Source organism: Panthera uncia (assembly GCF_023721935.1).
Source record: "Panthera uncia isolate 11264 chromosome B2 unlocalized genomic scaffold, Puncia_PCG_1.0 HiC_scaffold_24, whole genome shotgun sequence".
Classification (NCBI taxonomy): domain Eukaryota; kingdom Metazoa; phylum Chordata; class Mammalia; order Carnivora; family Felidae; genus Panthera; species Panthera uncia.
Genome location: NW_026057580.1, coordinates 3,656,793 through 3,676,773, shown reverse-complemented (window position 1 = coordinate 3,676,773; position 19,981 = coordinate 3,656,793). Strand labels below are relative to the sequence as shown.

Sequence of the window (19,981 nt, the reverse complement as noted above, 5' to 3'; positions counted from 1 at the left end):
GAAACAGGGCGGTGTTTTGAAGGGGCCTCCAGCCACTCCCTCCCATCTGCCCTGCAGGTGAACTTCCTCATCTTTGTCCGGGTCATCTGCATTGTGGTGTCCAAACTGAAAGCCAATCTCATGTGCAAGACGGACATCAAGTGCAGGTGATATACCTGAGCTGGCTTTCATGGGCGCCCTTCACCCTTGCTTCCAGAATAGAGATCCTGGGGCTCGGAGCTTGGAACATTGTGTGACCTTCTTCTCCCACCTGGCCCAGCCCAGGACCCCAAGCCTTGCCCTTAGCCCTGGACCTGGGCATCTCCTGGGCTTCTGGGTGTCTTGACCTGGGTGTACTTCCCACCAGGCATCCCATCCCAGCATATTTGGGGTGGGAGAATGTCTGTCACTCAGGTGTGGGTTTGGGGCACAGAAAGGGGATACACATCCATGGGAGAGTTCCAGAATGATGTCTTCACCCCACCCCCAGACTTGCCAAGTCCACACTGACACTCATCCCCCTGCTGGGAACCCACGAGGTCGTCTTTGCCTTTGTGATGGATGAACATGCACGGGGGACGCTGCGCTTCATCAAGCTGTTCACAGAGCTCTCCTTCACCTCCTTCCAGGTGACCTCATGGCTGGGGGTCCTCACTTGCCAAGTGTCAGAGTGGGAGTGGGGCAGAGACCAGCCTGCACCATGCAGATGGGCACCCTGCGGCCTAGGGGGAAAGTGGGCCATGCCCAGAGGGCTATGGGTGGACTAGAGCCAGGGCTAAATCGGTGTCCAGCACCCAGGCCAGTCTTCTCTATAAGCACATGGGACAAGAAGCCTTCCCAGATGTAACTGTGGGCATCCAGCCTGGCATCACAACTGCCATCTACCAGGCTGTTTGTTACTGGGCACCAGGGGCTTTGCACACATCGTGCATTTAATCCTCATAGCATCCCAGGAGGTGGGCAGGATCATCCGATTTTACCAAGGAGGAAACTGATACTCAGAGATGCTGAAATAAGATTTTCCAGGTTATGTAGTTTCCAAAGTCAGGAACTCAACCTCCCCACTAGTATCAGATGATGCTGAGGGTGTATGAGTGTCACTGGGGGGCATAGATATATGAGAACCTGGCCTCAGCCCCTCAGGAGGCTTGTGGGAGGGCCACAAGCATGTAAGCGCATGCATGTGCCCTTACACATATGTGCACACGCATGTAGATCACAGTTTGGGAATGCTGGGTCTGCTGAATGAACAGATGGAGCCATGGCAGGGGAAAATGGCCCACGATCAGAGGTGGTGTACTTTCTCGGGTCAGACTTCCTCAAGGAGAGGGTAGTTGAAGAGCCTCTCAGTATCTGAGCAAGGAGGCTTCTTGTTCCTCCAGCAAGGAAAGGAGAAGGAACCCACCACTCCAGCTTTGGCTATGCCCAGTCTGAGGAGGTGGATATTGGGGCTGGGGCCCCAAGGAGCTTCAGGGTCTACCTACAGGGTCCCTCCCTCCTGCTTCCTCTTTGCTGATATGACTCTTGTTTCCAGGGGCTGATGGTGGCCATCTTGTACTGCTTTGTCAACAATGAGGTAAGGCCTGAGAAGGGATGTGGGGACCCTTGTGGGCTGCTACTGTTGGCTGTTCTAGAGTTGTCAGTGGTGGCTCCCATCAATCTTTTCAGCGGAAACCCCCTATCCATCCCGCTGGGCGCTAGAGCTGAGAAGGCATCTTGTCCGTGTATTGTTTTCTATGCATGGATATCTCCTCTCTCTCTCTGTCTCTCTGTCTCTGTCTCTCTCTGTCTCTGTCTCTCTCTCTCTCTCTCTCTCTCTCTCTCTCACACACACACACACACACACACACACACACACACGTGGGCGGGCATACCCTAATGGATGTGAACTTGGGGAAGACCCAGCCTTGTGTTAAGGGGGTCCTGAATGAACAGGCAATGGTGATTGTTACAAGTTGATTCAACAGCAGACATGCCCAAGTCACATCCTTGGGGCTTTAATACTCATTATCTTATTTAATCGTCACTGCTTCCTCCCTCCCCACCCCACCCCCAAGAAAAAAATCTCTGCTAATCCCTATGGTTTTAATATTCCCATTTTTCACAATGATATCATTGAAGATCGGAGAGAGTAGGAAACATGCCCCAGGTTTGGTCTAGAAGTGGTGGCAGAGATGGGATTCAAATGCATCCTAATAGAAAGAGGAAAGCACCCACCCTGTGTGTGCAGGTGAGAGCCCCAGCCCGCCAATGGCCAAGGGGTGTGTTCTTTCTGTGGCTTTCAGGCTGTAGGGGTAGAAGAAGCGGGCTGTTGCTGAGTCCCACGTCCTCTCCTGCAGACCCTGCTGGACCATAGCCCTCCCCTGTCCAAGATAGTCAGCTCCTAGGCGGGATGTCTGTGCCTGTGGTGCTGGGGAAGGCCCCTTCTGCTCAGGCACCCAGCTTTGTGCTGGAACAGAGTAGGAGCGATCCCCATCATCACTGGGTATCACAAATGCCACAGCACCGCACCCCATTCCTTCCAGAGGGGGAACAAATTATAGTACTGGACGTGGCACCATAGGGGAAGTATTCACAAGAAGATTAACCCCAGCAGGGAAGAGGGGGTAGGAAACCCCCCACCTCAGAGTCTGGGGGACAAACTGAGGGCTCTGTTGACTCCATTCAGGCCCAGGTGAGGGTTTCTATCAGTGAGTCTTGGGCTCAGATGACCCATGAACCCTGCTCCTCAAAGACCCTGGCTCTCCTTGTGTGGCTTCTGTCACAGAGTCTGGTGTCCCAGAGTTCAGAGGGCTTAAGAGTCTGCATTAATGCATTAATTTACTTGTACTGTGAGTGTGGAGGGCACAGGGTGGCTGTGGAGGAGACCTTGGTATTTCAGGATGCTGTGAGATGACTCAAAGAGCAGGAAAGATGCGGGACATGGGCTTTGGAGTCAGGTCTCTGCTCCCATCCAGGCCCCATTGCTTAGTGAGCTGTGTGACTTTGGGCAAGTTTTGAAACCTGTTTCCTCTTCTGTGAAATGGCGGTCATGATGCTTAGAGCATGTGGAGCTCCAAAAGGGAGGGAAACACTTCCTGAATGTTTACTTTGTGTAAGGTGCCCGTATGTTTTATTAAAGCCAGTCCTGCGTAGCAGGTGTTATCCTCATTTTACAGATGAGAAAAGTAAGACTTGGCAAAATGAAACGAATAGCCCAGTTCCACAGCTAGAAGATGGGAGAGCTGGGGGCTGGGAGAGGTCTCCACTAACGCAGGGACTGGGAAGGGGAGGTAGAGCCAGGCTCAGCGTGGCCCATTAATGCCTTCTGGCTGTTCCTCTGGGCCAGTCTCAGAGGGCTGGCTAGGCTCCCTGTGGGGTGGGTGGGCCACGGAAGGAGAGGAGGCTGTTGTAGAGGACACTCATGGGGGCCTTTGTCCTACAGGCCCTTGATCCATGGTGGGGGAGAGGGTGGGGGACAGTAGGATGTTCCAGCCCTGGTTCTCCCCCGCATCTGAGCCCTTACAAAGAACTTCCTAAAAAACTGAAGAAAATGTTGAGATATGAGGAACACAGGTGGCATTCCCTTCAGGAATGGTTCTCAGCCAGGGGGGTGATGCGCTCCCTGGGCCTATGTTCTGCTGCCTTATGTCCCAAGGACAGGGACAGGGTGACAGGTGTCCCTATGCACACTGGAGAGAGTGAGGCTCTTCTCTGCCCCTTCTCATCTTCTCAGTCCCCCGAGGTTCCCATTTCCCACTTCTCCCTCCTCTTCCCCAAAGCCATGCTGGCAGCACATGCTTGCCCCCAACACACGCACCTGCGAGGCTTCCCCACCACTTCTATGGAGAGTCTCCCAGACCCTAGCCGAGTCTCCCCCTGACTCCATTCCTCAAAGCCTGTCACCCGTCACCTCCCCACTTTGTCTGCCCCCAGGTTGGCCCAGGGGGAGTGCACACATCCCACTCAGCCCCTTGGCAACTAACAACCCCTGAATCACCAGATCCCCAGCTGGCCTGTCCCCTCGGGCTCTCCCGGGCTTATGCTGTGGGATCCGGGACACTGCTCGGACACTTGCCTTGTTGAGGGGCACTGCACAGTTCCTCAGAGACACCTCATGCCCTGGTTCCTCCAGGCACAAGAACAGACACATCACCATCACTGGGCCATAAAAACACCCCCCAGCTCCTGGACTGAGACCTCTGTCCACAAAAGCTGTTCTCCAGACCCCGGGTCGCCATGGCAATGCCAGGTACTTGTGACCCAAAGAGAAAAGATGGCCTGGACATCAGTCCTCCGTCAGCTTCCAGGAGAGTAGGCATAGGGGAGGGGAGGCCGAGGAGTGGTTTTGCCATGGTTTGTGTCCTCTCGCCATGGCTCTGACTCAGGAGCCAGAATACTGGCCCCAGATCTGCCACTACCCAGTTGTGTGACGCGGGGCAGTCACTTTACCTCTCCCCACCAGTGTAAACAGAAGTGAACGAGCTGAACCCATTCATCCCAGATTCCAGAACCTGGAGCCTGGCCAGAGAGGACCTCAGAGGCAGGGGTGAGGGTAAACTTCATGTGTGAGGAAGTGCACCGCACTCAGCACTGGGAGGGGTGTCTGGGATTCATGTCCTCGCCCCTAGTGTTTCACTGTAATACCTCGGTAGCCGAAGGAGCTGCATGTCAGATGCTCAGTTACTCACTCGCTCTTTCCTTCAGCGCATTTACAAAGCACGCACGGAGGACCTGCTGTGTGCTGGGCACTGTACTAGGGTCCAGAGAACCCAGGTGAGGAAGGGGTGGCCCTGGCCCTCACGGTGCTCCCAGCTGAGTTGGGGGAGGAGACATGCCAGGGACCAGCACAACCTAAAGAGTCGTGGAAGCCAGGGGGCCAGTGCTTAGGAGACCAACCTGGAGGTCAGCCCAGACCTAGGTGTGGACCTGGCTGAGACCGAGGGAAATACTTAAATGCTCTGCACCTCAGTTTCTTCACCTTGAAGCAGGCAATAATAATGGAAGCTACTTCACAGGGTGGCTGAGAAAGTTAACGAAAATAATCAGTGGAAAGTGTTGGGCATGTAGTAAGTGGCGCTTTTTTTTTTTTTTAAGTTTATTTTGAGAGAGAGAGGGAGTGCAAGCAGGGAAGGGGCAAAGAGAGAGAGAGAGAGAGAGAGAGAGAGAGAGAGAGAGAGAGAATCCCAAGCAGGCTCCATGTGGAGCCCCACTGGGGCTCTTATTCACCAACCAAACTATGAGATCGTGACCTGAGCTGAAACCAAGAGTCGGATGCTTAACTGATTGAGCCACCCAGGCACCCCTAAATGGTGGCTTTTAATGACAGTTGTCATTCTGGGGGCATAACAGAGGCCCAGGAAAAGTGCTGATGGAGGCAGAAAGGGCACCATGTGTCAACACTTTTAGAAGCCCCAGTCCCGTCCCATTCCCTGCTGGTGTCCACGAAACTGCTTCGTTCCCTGAGGTGGCTTCCCACACATGTGCCTCGGTTCACCATCCTTCCCCCTCCCTCCCCAGTGAAGGACTGTGAGACAAGATTGCTTCACAAGCAGAGGCCGCATCAGCCTGGGGTGTCCCCATCCCACCTGTCAGCACACTCGCCATAACCGCTCAGCCAGGCAGCGAGCTGGCACACCGCAGGGTGGTCACAGGTCGTGTCTGCTCTGCCCCCTCCTGCACCCAAGCCTGGGCCCCGTGACGCTGCCCAGGAGACCAGGCACATCCTGGCAGGCTGGCTTGGGCCGTCTCGGCTCCGCTGTGCGCTGAAGTCCGATTCTCCCCCTCCTCGTCTTCTCCTTCCCGTCTCCCACATTTCTCTCGCTCTTGTTATCTTCCGCTGAATAAGACTGTGATGGATTGTGAAAGGTACTGAGCTGAGTCACAGAGTTTAGAGATGGAGGAGACCAATTAGATCATCAAGCTCATCTCTCTCCTGAGGAAAGGCGGAAAATAGGAGACAACAATAAACAATTTTATTGGGATATTAATTTAGGTGCCTGAAGGCCTTGACTTGTGTCTCTTAATATAATGCAGTGGATTTTTTTCCCTTCCCTGCTAATGTAATAATGGGGCCATTTTGTGGGCAGTTGGTTTGCATGATGGCTTTTGTTTCCCTCCTTTTCCCACGGAAGGTCCAGATGGAGTTTCGGAGGAGCTGGGAGCGCTGGCGGCTCAAGCACTTGCACATCCAGAGGGACAGCAGCATGAAGCCCCTCAAGTGTCCCACCAGTAGCCTGACCAGCGGGGGCACGGTGGGCAGCAGTATGTATGCAGCCACCTGCCAGGCCTCCTGCAGCTAAGCCCCCCAGCCCCTACCCTTCCTGTGGTCTCACTGCTGGCTGGGTGGCCACCCCGGGTGGGAGAGACCCTGCCGGGGCTGGGGAAGGGAGGGACGCATGCACACACCCATTCCTGCTTTCCCTTCCCAAACCCATCAGGCAGGCAATGGGCAGTGCCTCCTGGGACCCGTGGCTACATTTCCTCTGTGGAGAAACAGCCTACTAATTTGATCACTATGGCAGGAGAGAAAAAATGTTGCTAAAATGAGGAGGATTTCTTCCCGTTAAGCCACTAGGTCCCTGGGGTTCCCCAAGACAGAGCAGCAAATCAGCCCCAGACTTGCACTCAAGGTCAGTGGCTTATTAGTGGGATTGGGCTTGCAAGAGGAGGTGGTTCTGAAAGAGGCTCACATAACCTCAGCCAAACAGAGCTTAGGGAACGTGAGCCAAGTCTGCTGGCCTCCAGTTAGGTCACCAGTGCCACCCCCCACTGCCTCCTCATTAAGGGGCACTGTTCACATTGCTTGTTCATCTCGCTCCCTCATCTCGCCACCTCGTCTTTGGGGGCCTTTGGTTGGGCCACTGGCAGCTGTTTCTAGAAGTGTTGACAATGAACACTGAGAAGGTGCCTGATGGTTTCCTTCGCTGGTGCCCACTTCTCCCGTGGGTGTTTGACCTGCTTTGGTGGCTGCTCCCACTATGTCCAGGGAACCAGGGCAAGTCCACTGCTGAGGAGCCCAGCTCTTGGCATGAACTCTGAATTCTATTCTAGAGTTGCTCCAGAATCCTCTAGGGTTCAACTAGGGAACTTTAGGAATATTTGCACTGGGGGCTACAGTGTACCTGCAACTGTCGGGAACCCAGAAGGCTGAGAGCTTTACTTCCACCTCTCCATGGAAATGCTTTTTATTTGTGACCAGATTATGGGAGTTTGGGGGTGCCCTCTAACTCTAAGAGATGTGACCAAAAAGAGACTTCTGGGGAAACTACCTGTCGCCACTGTTACCATGGAGGCAGTCTTCCCCTATCGTTGGTTTCTTCCCCCTTGAAATTCTCCCGCTTGGAAGCCTGTATATATACTTAATGCATTTTTCTTTATTGCTGTGAATAGTCTGCATGTGCAAGTGTGCAATTCTGACTCCTCCCACCTGATGGAAAAAAGAACTAAATCATTGTGATTGTGATATTTTTGGGGGGAGTGGGGTAGTTGATTTGACTCACCCACATTTTGAGCTAATCAATGTTTTCCCTGCCTCTAGTTTGATCCCATAAATAATGACCAGCAGACAGGCTAGAGAGGAGAAACCTATCAGTCCTGCCCCAGCCATGGTGAGAGGGCAGACCTGTAGCAGCACCACGGAGACCCAGACAAAAGGGAAACAGCCATCCAAGGGAGTTTGTGGATGCAAAGGAAGTTTCCAGAGCAGGAGAAAACTCTTAGGAGTCCCGACCTCCTGGGAAGGCAGAGAGAGAAGCTTCGGATGAATTCCTTTATGAGTCCATTTCTCCCTCCTTCCCCTTTTTAAGTGGTGGGGGACCCTCCCCAAAGCCTTGCACCAGACATATTTTCCTGTGCCTCTCAGAGAGCCATGTGATGTACGGGGAAAATAATAATGGGACATAAAACACATCAAGCAGAAAATTTCTTATACTTCAGCTTCAGTGAAGTGTTGTGTCTATGTTAATGGGGAAGTTGAACCTCAGGCTAAAGATGAATTGTGCAGACTGACTCCTGGAGAAAATGTAGAGAAGTGGGGGACGGGAGCACCCCTGCTTCCCCAGAATAAGGGAAGATTTTCCAACAGGCACCACTCCTTGGCTTTGTTTTTGGAGTGGGTAGAGGGGAGATGAGCACTGGTGAATTGATGTGGGGTATGGCTCTGGCACAAGTGTTTCAGTTCTGGGTAAACTGGAAGATTTTGAGAATCATTAATACACTGCACAACAACAAAAAAAGAGCCAGATTGATAAAACCTGAGAGAAACAAATTGTTAAGGGGAGAAATTGGAGGGAGAAGGTGTTTAGTTAGGCACCAGGGAAGCTCAGATAGTTTGGTTTAAACTGTAAATAGAGTTCTTTTCCCAACTGGTACTGGTGTTTCCTGATTTCAAAAGGCTCCTCAAACCCCATGCTCCAAGCCTTGTAACACTGAGGAACTGTTTCCTTTGTAGATACATATTAGATACTGAAGAACTATCTTCTTTGCTCCAAGACCCACACTATTAATATTTATTTGATTGGCAGTGAACTCCCTCTAAAGAATTTTTGAGCTCTCCTAAGCCAAATATATCTCGAATAGAGCTGGGAACTATCACATGCAATGTACTCCCAAATTCCACCAGCTGTTTACATGCATATTGCCATAAGTGTGGAGCTTTTGCTCTGCACACTCTTATCTGCCTCTGTCCTGGGGGTACTATAGCTGACTGGTGGGGGTTGGGGGGGGGTGGGGGTGATGTGTGTATCAGCTGTGCAGCCAGCAAGGTCTGAGGACTTTGGTAAATAGAGACTGGGTTCAGCACTCTGGTCAGCTCCACTTCTTAGTGGCTGACATCATGACAACTCCTCTTGACTACGTCAACCTTTAGAACAGCTAAATCCAGAACTGAAACAAACTGCTGACATCGCAAAGTTGCCTTCAAGATGACTTTCCAGATGGCCCGTGTGATTTTCAATTGCCTCAATACAATTCCCGCTGAAGCCCACACCAGTGGAGCTCTTGAAGACTCAGAACAGGGAAAGACCCTGGGCATCTCCCCTATCCTGACCTAGAGGAGGGAGGTTTGCACATGACTTGCTAGGCGGTCCTGGGCTGGGTCTCCGAGTGTAATGAGACCTCTGGGAGGGATAGGTAAGAAATACAAAAGAGCCATTCAAGATGCTCTTAGTAAAAGCTGGCACTATTTATCTGGAGTTTCTGTTAAAAAAGAAATACAACAGCGAAGGTAGACAAATCAGCCAGTGAAGATGCCGTCTCCTCAGTGACTTAGCCTGAGAGGAGCGGAAGGCTGTGCTTTACTATCTCTACTGTAGTACCTCACTCATCCTTGTCTTAAAATTAAGAAACTGAAATGCATCAGAGCACACATATACATAGAAACAGCAAGCGAGCCACTTTGAATAGCGAATCCAGTGCCCTTTTAATGGGTTGGCTTAATGGTTTCCTGATGCATCTGTGCTTATTTGACAAGTTGTTCTGTTGGCTGCACAGAGTGAACTAAAAGAAGTGGAAAAAGGTCCTAAGCCTCCCCCTTTGGCTCTCTCATCTCCCTGAAGTTGGAGAAGACTAGCAAACTGGGCAGCTTTAGCCTAGCAAAGATGGCACAGCCACCACCAAGGGCAAAGAGAGTCAGTTCACATTTACCCCCGAAAGGCTCAATCTCATCAGTGTGGGCCATGTTTCAGCAGCTTCTGTCTCCATCCATAAGGAAAGAACATTGTGTGTGTGTGTGCGTGTGTGTGTGTGTCCTGTGCATAGCAGCATAAAGTTAGGAGATGATGAATCCAGAATCATCCCACCCACTGTGAAGGTCATGGGACCGCACAGCCCAGGGCGAAGATAGGCGGGGGCCTGAGCTGTAGATGCTTCCTCTCCATGCGCAGACAGGGTTCCCATTATTGCTAATGCCTGCGACGTGCTCAGGGAAGGTAAAATATATTCCAAAGGTTTATTTTCCCTCCACTGAATTGATTCTAGAGTGCCGACCCTGCTTTTGGGTCCTATGAGGAGCCAAACTATGAAAACCCTCAAATGAAATATGCCTGCTTCCTCTGCTAAGACAGCTATGTGAATGACATACTAAGTACTCAACAGAAACCAAATGAGTATCAACTCAGGCTTTTTTTCTTTTTGTTGCTGGAGTTTTGGGGGGGAAAGAAAATGTGGGAAACTTCCCCAGACAACATTGTCATGCCCCTACAGTGTTAGCTGCTGGCTCAAACCAGCTCTCTGGCCGCGCCTGGAGGGCCATATCAGGAAGTGTTGTGAAGCAGTGTAATTCAAACACTTAATGCCACAGTGTGTCTACAGTATCTATAATTACTTTTGCTCTGTCAATGGATACAGATTGGCAGGAAGCAGATAAGCATAACTGTTTTCCCATTAATGACCCAAATCTCTTGGACTTCACCTACATCTGAATCTATCAGAGGGGAGAGTTTTCTCTTCTCCCCTTTGGCCATTTTAAGCCAGTTTCTCAGGACCTTATCCAGTGGTGCATTTTTTCTCTGATGCACCCAAGCTCCTCCCCATCTCCACACTACTTCCCCCACCCCTGCCACCCCACACTACCTTCTCCCCCACCCCTGCCAGCCCTATAATGAACTTCCCCACACTCCTCCCCCAACTAGCTTTGCTAGGAATGCTGTTCTCTCAGCTGTGACCAATTTGGGGGTGCAGCTGAGAGTGAGGCACTGCCAGGGCTGAAATGATGCACCGCATTCCATACTCTGGCACAGCGAGGAGCATTGCAGCCAGGGGCTTGGATCCTAACTTACACTGGGGCTCTGCAACCTTTTTGATGAGGCCTGTCAAAACTATCAGTAATTAGTCAACCCAGACAATCGAGCATGACTAATTGCCACTGTGTCAAAGCAATCCGGGAGAAGGAAAACATATATAAATGAGAATGTTTGAATGTGGTGAAAACTCCCAGCAAAGTTTGGAACACATAACAAGTTAGGGTCTTGGCTTCCTTGCAAGGGAGCAAGATCCACCCCAGACCCATAGGGCTGGACCTTGCCAAATGGTCCACACTTCACATCCAAATCTGCAATTTGAAGCTCCTCCCAGTAAAAGTGATCACATCCTCAAAGCAGATAAACTTCCACATCCCCTTGGTTTTGGAGGGGATTCGATGCGGAGCTTTAAATGCGAGAAGAGAGAGGGGAGCCAGGCTCTCGGGAGGGACAAAGCTGGGTTTCTGTCTTCAGTGCTCTTGGGGGATGTTTGCTCCTCATGAATGTTTAAACAAGATAATTTTCATGCAACTTCCTAATGTATAAATTCATATAAAATACACCCTGCATATATAGGTAGCAAACGTGTATGGTGTTATAATTCCTTGCACAGATGTGAAACGGATTCAGGCTCTTCCCTAATTTGCCTTGTAAACGTCAAATAAAGGCCTGTCATTACTGTGTCTCTCTTGCTCTTCCTTCGGGAGAGGAGGTTTTCTGCAGCGTCCAGCCCAGGTGACTCATGGTGCAGTGGGAAAACACAAAAGATGCCGTTTCCAGCCCAAGAAAAAAAACCTTGCTCATTACTCATGTCGTGATTTTCATCTTCAAAGCACTTACCAAGTACTAATTTACCCGTCGCAGCCCTTATACAGGGACTGCGCTGCCATTTAATTAGAGAAGTTGGGTGGTCGAGTGGCTTAAACAATGACTGATGGCCAAATGGACGCGTATTCTAATTCCGCTCATTCATTTGATCTCCCCTGTCTAAATGAACTCAGTCCATTAAGTCCATTTTTTTTTAATGTCATAAAAGCACAAGCCTTGTTTGCAAAGTAGCCACAGAATTTGAATGGAGCTGCTGTTTAGAGATTCATCTTCAGAAAAATGAACTTCTCTCCAGTTTAAGTAATCGCTCGCTCTCCGAGCTTGCAGCTGACTCTTTTTAGAAGAGCAGAGGAATTGCAGATTCTCCCCAGTTCCGCCACCATTTCAGCTACCCATTTGAAGATCAATGTGCTCATCTGAAGGTTTCCTAAAACACACCTGTTTTTTAGACACGCTTTGGGGATTGTCTCTTTCAAACCTAATAATAATTCTTACTCTGAGAGCAAATGAGATGTCGTTTCTCCTGGTATCTGCAGACAGAATATCTGCATTTTGGCTTGTCTGCATCAGTCTTGCTTTTGACTTCATTCACTCTCCTGTGATGTTCTCAGCGTTCTATGTCTTTACTCCACCACTCAGCAGCACAAGAAAGATGGATCTCAGACCTTTCTCTCCCTTCCCCATCCCAACGAAGACACCTGCCCAAACCAATAATGACCACCACATCTGTAGGGAAGCCAGACAGATACAACCTCAGGAAAAGAGGGTGCACTTGGGCCTAACAGGTCTTAACCTCAGCCTGAACAAGGGATAAGGGCAGTTTCCCTGCTCTCCTGGAGGAAATAAATGAGAATTTTTGGCCTTCAGACTCACTCGTGGTCACATGCAATATAGAGCCACATTCCAGGGACTGATGCCCCACAGATGGGGATAACTGAGTTCCAAATAGCATTTGTGAAGAATGTCACTCATATGCCTTGTATAGAAGCATTCCCAAGTGTTTGGCTCCCACCGCCAAATCTCCTCTCACTACCCCCTCAAAAACATATGCCTTAGGCATGTGCAATGCAGTGTCTTTCAATCCCTCCCTCCCTTCTCTCCCTCCACCACCCTCTTTCTCACACACATGCATGTACACACACAATAAAGACAATACTGAAAACAGTGGGGTCTCCCTTACTGGAACTAGTGGGGAGAAAACCCCAGCAGTGCAACCTGGAATAGAAAACAATGTAGGCAAAATATTGAAGAGCATGGAAAAACAGAACCAATACTGGGACAAGGAAGAAGTAGAAATTGAGTGTCCCCAAAGGTGGGAAGAGTAGGTGGGAAAGATGATGAGGCCCTAACATAAAAAAGTAAATAAAGAAAAAAAAAACAGACCTTTAAATGTGGGAAAGAGCTGTAGTAAAAGCCACAAGGAAATTGTGGAGGTGGAAAAAAGAATGGGAATTACTAGGGGTGCCTGGGTGGCTCAGTCGGTTAAGCATCTGACTCTTGATTTTGGCTCAGGTCATGATCTCATGGTTCATGAGGTCGAGCCCCATCTTAGACTCTGTGCTGACCACGTGGAGCCTGCTTGGAATTCTCTCTCTCCATCTCTGCCCCTCTCCTGCTTGTGCTCTCTCCCTCTCTCTCAAAATAAATAAGTAAACAATAAAAAAAATAATGGGAATTACCAGTGGGAAGCTATAGGGAGCCAAGTTAGGAGCCCCATCTCCAGCCAGTATTTTTAACTCCTTCTTCCATAAATCTGAGCTCTTTCTCTGAAGAGTTTTCTGATCTTAAACCTTGGTAGATTCTTTTCTTTTGTCCAAAGGCTCATTTTAACTAACATAATCATTTTAGAAAGAGAAAAAGATCACAGCCTAGAGTAAGTCCAACAGATTTTTTATTATTTCTCCCACTGATACAGGCACCAGTGGTAGAATGAATTACTGTGGCTCCTTCTCATGTAGGACCAACGGACCTCAGGGTTGATCTGTGTTGCAACCTCCAAGAATAAAATCAATAGCTGAGAATTACAAACCCTGAGCAGTCCCGTGCCAGGAGATGGACTGCTCTGGGGTGGAAGCAGGCAGGTAACACCAAGAGGATATTTGCAAGCAACTTTTTTTTTTTTTTTAACTTTCCATATCTCTACAGTGAAAGAGCAAGGACTTGAAATAATAAATACAGTTTATATAAGACTTTTCAGTTCCATATGACCTAAGGAATTATTCTAATTCTACTTCTAAGGAATTAGAAACACAGCTCAGGACTTGGGCACCTTAACTACACACATTTAACAACCACAACAAAAAGGTCACAGTTACTTTACCTTTTAGGTCCTATCTTCAACAATCTAGAACCATTTATGTACATTTCTGGCTTATAGAGACAGGTATTTTACGACCAAATATTGTCGAAAGCTTCATAACTCTCGAAAGCTTCATAACTTTAAAAATGCTTAGGAAATCAGGGCTCCTGGGCGGCTCAGTTGGTTAGGCGTCCAACTTAAGCTCAGGTCACGATCTCACAGTTTGTGAGTTTGAGCCCGGCATCGGGCTCTGTGCTGACAGCTCAGAGCCTGGAGCCTGCTTCAGATTCTGCGTCTCCCTCTCTTTCTGCCCCTCCCCTGCTTGCACTCTGTCTCTGTCTCTCTCTCATAAATAGATACATAAACATTTAAAAAAATGCTTAGGAAATTAAATTTATGGTTTTACTGAACCCCACTGATATCTACCGATTAGATGTCACTATACAATGAAACCGCCCTCAAGCTCTTTCATCTTTCAAGTTCTGGTGTGGGAAATGGAGATCAGGAGAACCAAAATGTGGGAGATACACACAAAAGTAAAGACATCTCACTCTGATTAAGCTAAGCCAATGTCCTTCCAACAGCATCCTTTAGAAAGGTACAGTAAAAAAAATCAGATGAAAAGACATCTCATATAAAAGAATCAGCTTACATTACAAATTATACTGTGTTGGACTATTCTTAGCCATCAGGAAAAACATCCATAACACCATACTTTACATAAGGTATTTACAAAAGCACCTTCTTTCAGGAAGTGGTAAAGTTCATGAAGCCTGCCAACCAAAGCATGATGAGGCCACAAGTCCAGAAAAGATGCCACCTTCATGCAGTCTTGGCGTCAGCTGCAACCACGTTTTCTCATGTTCTCCTGGCCCTGAATTGTGCCTGCTTCTCAGATACGGCCCTTCTTCTAGCAGGAGGCGACCTTTGCTTCTTGTTTCCCTCACTGCGTTAAGTCTTGGTGTCACTCCTCACATAAGAAATGCCAACCGCTCTTGAGACATTCTGCATCTGTGGTGCACAGCCCCTGAGGGTATGGCGTCACCTGAAACCCAGCAATGCCCCCAAATGTGCACAGCAGCCCACATGAAGAGACTTTCTTCAGCTGTACTCAAAATGGTGCACTGATACAGATTTCCAAAGACTGCAGCAAGATCACGGACACCCTGTGTAGACTTTTTGGAATCCAACCCCTCTCTCCTCTCTGGGGCTGGATCCTCCAAAGCTATCAAGTCCTAATGTGAATTTCCCATTTGATCATCTCTCCTTAGTAAATGTCCTCCTGATTCCCTTACTCACCCTGCATTTACCAGCCTTTCATCAGGCGTGAGGCTTCCTCTGCTTCTGGGAAACGTATGAATGTGTAGGAAATTCTCCTCTTTCCATAAATAGTTTGAAAATCACATATAGGTGCAGAACCTGGTATAACCCATTAGAAGAGCCAGAATAGCCAAAGACATTTTTTCACTGATAAGACTTTAGAACAAAGCAATGTTTTCATATCATCCTGTGCCATTTCGCCATATGGTATGTTTAGCACTGCTGAAGTCAGTCTAAGTCTCAGGGGGGCAAATCATTAGAAGGAATATGATTAAAACAAACTCTGCATAACAAATCTATTTTGGTTCACTGCAAAGGAACTGCTAAATGTATAAAAATACTCTGCCTATAAATGCATATGCTTTTCTCTAGAAATTATCCAAATATGATCGATATTAGTAAAGCAACGAAATATAGTATTTCCCATAGGAGAGAGGTAAAAATAAAAAAAAAGGACATGGAGATATGGAGGAGTGGTGCTATCTTGTACTTGGGGGTCGGGGAGGGGGCGGCAGAGGGACAGGGAAGGTCTTTCGGATGATGTGACAGCAGAAAGATATGACCGGAGCAAGGGAAAAAAGTCCCAGGATCATCTAGGGGAAGTGAGTTCTAAGCAAAGGAACAGCTAGTGGAAAAACCCTGAAGCAGAAGCTTATTGTGTGTGTTCGAGGAGGGGTCAGCAAACTACGGCTCACTGCCTGGTTTTATAAACAAAGTTTTATTGGCATTCTCATCTGTTCACATATTGTCACGTATGGCTGCTTTGGCTCTATAATAGCCAAGCTGAGTCGTTGTGGCAGAGACAGTATGATCAACAAAAGTTTTTCTGTCTGGCCCCGTACAGAGAAAGGCCAAACCATTTTTGCTAAACCCTTGTGTATGATGAACATGAAGGAAGTGAATATAACTGGGAAAGGCAAGAAGGAGCCAGATCACTTAGGGCCTTTTAGGATAAAACCAATAAATAGCCAACCAATCACCAAATGAGAGACACGTGCCGAAGGGTTAGGAGTGCAGACATCATTTATAAGACTTCTTTCTCACCAGTTCACTCCAGTGTGCCTGCCTGAACTCTGCTTTGTTGCTGGTCCTCAGGTTCTCAGCCTTTTTTCCCACGTGACAGCGATGTGCACATCTGATAGGCTGCCATGAACACGGCCCTGATAGGCCCAGGCAAGTGAGCAGATGTATAACCTAAGGTAACCTTGCAGGTGCATTAAAAAAAAACTGCAAAATGAACATTCACAAATAATAATATGCTATAAATTGAGACAAACCTAATATTTTAAATGTGTCATAAGACCCAAGAAGCAATGCTACAGACTATGTTTTCTAGCATTTTTTTTCATTCAAGCAAAATTCCAGACATAAAATGTATTCAAAGATCTTGCTACACAAAGTATGGTCTGAACACCTGTAGCATCAGCACCACCTTGGAGCTTACTTGAAATGCAGAATCTTAGGCCCTGGACCAGACCTACAGAACCAGAATCCTCATTTTAAAAAGATCCCCAGGAGATGTGAATGGTCACTGTAGTTTGAGACCACTATCTTGACTGGCCTCTAATTACTCTTTTCTAACAGTAGAAATTTCAATTCAAACTTTGAATTGAAGTTTTCAATTTCAAAGAGGTTAGCCTATTTATACTATTCATACTAGTGAACACTGGCTACAACTTAATGTTTAATAATAGGGGATTGGCTAAATAAAGGATACATTTATCTATGCAGTGATATTGGCAGCTGTCAAAATCAATATTGTAGAAGACAGACATGAGAATTTATTCATAGCTTATCATTAAGTGAAAAAAATCAATTATAGGTAGGACTAAGACAAAAACAAATGTATAAATTATGATTAGAGAACGTAATGTAGCTCTTGTTAATTTAAATATAGTAATGGTATAATTAATAAAATGAGGAAAGGAAAATGGATAGGAGGTGTAAAGCAGCATAGGTGTGTTGAGTTCCTCATCCTTCATAGTCAAGGTGACTGTAATTTAAGGCTAAAAAATCAAGTAACAGTTTACAATTATATTTAAAAATGTAAAGTCAATTAACCAGTCAGTAGAATTGACAACTGATGAGCAGAGAGAAGTAGGGTAAAGGGGGAAATACTAACTTCTTATATTTATTTTTCATATGATATTAATAAATACTGCCTAAAATGCGAAAGGATTAAGCCATTAAAGTAAAAAAAAAAAAACCCAACAACTTTGGAACAGAAATATAAGTTTTCCAAATTATCGAAAGAAACACACACACACAAAGGGAAAAAAATTAAAACAAAACCAGAGACCATGTGGTAAAATTACCAATATAAACACAAAGCATAACATAAAATGTGATGAGATAGATAAGGTTTCAATAAATATAAGTGGGTGAAACTCACCTAATAAAAGAAATATTCTCACAATGTATTATAGAGTAAAATCCAACTACTGTCTATATACAAGCAACACACCTGATAAAAATGACTCAGGGGGCACCTGGGTGGCTCAATCGGTTAAGCGTCCGACTTCGGCTCAGGTCACGATCTCGCGGTCCGTGAGTTCAAGCCCCGCGTCAGGCTCTGGGCTGATGGCTCAGAGCCTGGAGCCTGCTTCCGATTCTGTGTCTCCCTCTCTCTCTGCCCCTCCCCCGTTCATGCTCTGTCTCTCTCTGTCTCAAAAATAAATAAACGTTAAAAAAAAAAAATGACTCAGGCTGAAAACCACAGTATGGACAGAGGCAGACTTGGTAAATTCAAACAAAAAGAAAGCAGGGCACTTGGGATGAGCACTGGCTGTTGCATGGAAGCGATGAACCATGGGAATCTAGCCCCAAATTAAGAGCACACCGTACACACTGTATGATAGCCAATTTGACAATAAATTTTATTTTAAAAATAAACAAATAAAAGACTACCATGGGGGGAAAAAAAAGCAAGCAGGGGTCCCAATCTTACTATCAGATAAGGATGAATTCAGGGCAAAAGTAATAAAGAAAGCAGAGATTTTTTTTATAATGATAAAAGGGAATAATTTTTAATGAAGACCTAAAAATTATGCTTTTATATATTCCAATACCTGAAAATACTTAAAAAATACTATAATCTCATGAAAATTATGGATTAAAAGTATTAACAGAGATATTTTAAAAAGTTAATTTTAACTATTAATATTTTAACTAAGTACCAAAAGAACAGTTCAGGGGCACCTGGGCGGCTTGGTCAGTTAAGCATCTGACTCTTGATTTTGGCTCAGGTCATGATCTTGTGGTTTGTGGGTTCCAGGCCTGTGTCTGGCTCTGCCCTGACAGTGAGGAACCTATTTGGGATTCTCTCTCTCTCCCCCTCCCTCTGCCCCTCCCCTGCTTGCTCTCTCTCTCAAAAATAAATAAACACTTAAAAAATTAAAAAAAATAAAAGAACAGTACATTAAAATCAAGGGTCACTCATTCCAGGAATAAAAGGATGGTTTAATACGTGTAAATATATAACTGATTACATTAATTGGTCAAAGAGAAAAGTCATATAATCTCCACTACACTGAAAGAGATTTTGTGAAATGTGAAATCCATTCTTAATTTAAGAAGGAAAAAAAAAAACTTTTAATAACATAAATACAGATGAATAATTATCTCTCCATTTATCCCAGAGACAGCACCATGCTTAATGGGAAAATACTAAAGCATGCTCATTAAGGTCAAGAACAAGACAAAGACATCACTGACTAACATTCTGATTTAACATTTTTCTGGATGTTCTAGCCAATGTTATTAGACAAAGAGGAAAAAACAAGAGGCAAAAAAACTGGAAAAAGAGGAGTTAAATTTTATATTACTGGAAAAGAAAATAATTATCTACATGGAAAATCCAGGAAAACGAGTAAAACACCATTATAATTAGTAAGAAAACTCAATCAAGGACAAGAGCTATAACAAAATTAATACACCAAAATCAATAGCTTATATATATGTTAACAACCAGTTGGAAAAAATAATATATGTTCTCAGAATGCATCACTTTTTCCCAAGCAAGCAATTCTCCCTCCAGATTATCACCTTTTTGCCAGGTGGTTTCCTGTGACTAAAAAGCCCTTTTGCCCCTGTTTTTTTGGGGAGTACCGGATGCTCTTTCAAACTCAATACAATATCACCTTCAGGAGGCCCTTCTTGACCCTAGGGTTCTGAAAGCTCTTTTTCTCTGCTCTGGCCCTCATTTAGACTGCACACTCTCATAGCACTTACCACACTATCCTGTGGTAACTGTCTGATTATTGGCTGCCCCTTCCATCTGATTGTGAGCTCCTTGAAAAAAGGGACTTTGCCTTCATTATCAATGTGATAACTGATCATCAGAGCCGGGCACCTGGCCTAGAAAAGATCAGTTGCTCCACCAACATCCACAGTTGATACTATGTTAGGCTTTTGATTCTCTTCATAAGAAATGACCCAAACCTGAAGACAGACTGATGGATAAATGGATAAAGATGGGCAGATGGGCAATACTGCCTGCTAAGTCTAGAGGGGGGGGTTGTTGTTTTATTTTAAAATATTGGTATAAATCACTTCTGGTAGCTTTCCGTGCCTTTTCCAGGACCTTTGATGAGCCCTTTCCTTTGTGAATCTTGAAGTGAAAAGAACATCCGAAAAAGCAGCACAAATGGTTCAGATAAACATCCCAGTGGGTTTTCCACATTACATAAGTTACCAAGTGTGGGGAGAAGGGACCAGGATGTATAGCAGCAGCTCTATGCTACCCCCTGGTGGCAAGATGCTCACTGGCATCCCAGCTCCACCAGGTATCCTGGCTCTTACCGTGGATGCACTGTCTGCCCAAGCTCACTTATGGGTT

The 19,981-nt window shown here is 46.6% G+C and overlaps 1 protein-coding gene across 1 annotated transcript in view; it reads left to right on the top strand.

Annotated features, from left to right (window-relative positions):
• Window positions 1-7,942, top strand: part of GLP1R (glucagon like peptide 1 receptor) — a 34,922-nt gene extending 26,980 nt beyond the window's left edge. Inside the window, exons 10-13 of the mRNA XM_049652746.1 lie at window positions 58-146; window positions 470-608; window positions 1,514-1,555; window positions 6,093-7,942. Of these exons, the coding sequence (XP_049508703.1) occupies window positions 58-146; window positions 470-608; window positions 1,514-1,555; window positions 6,093-6,260 (438 nt within the window). The 3' untranslated portion in view covers window positions 6,261-7,942. The remainder of the gene's footprint in view (window positions 1-57; window positions 147-469; window positions 609-1,513; window positions 1,556-6,092) is intronic.
• The last annotated feature ends 12,039 nt before the right edge of the window (window positions 7,943-19,981 follow it).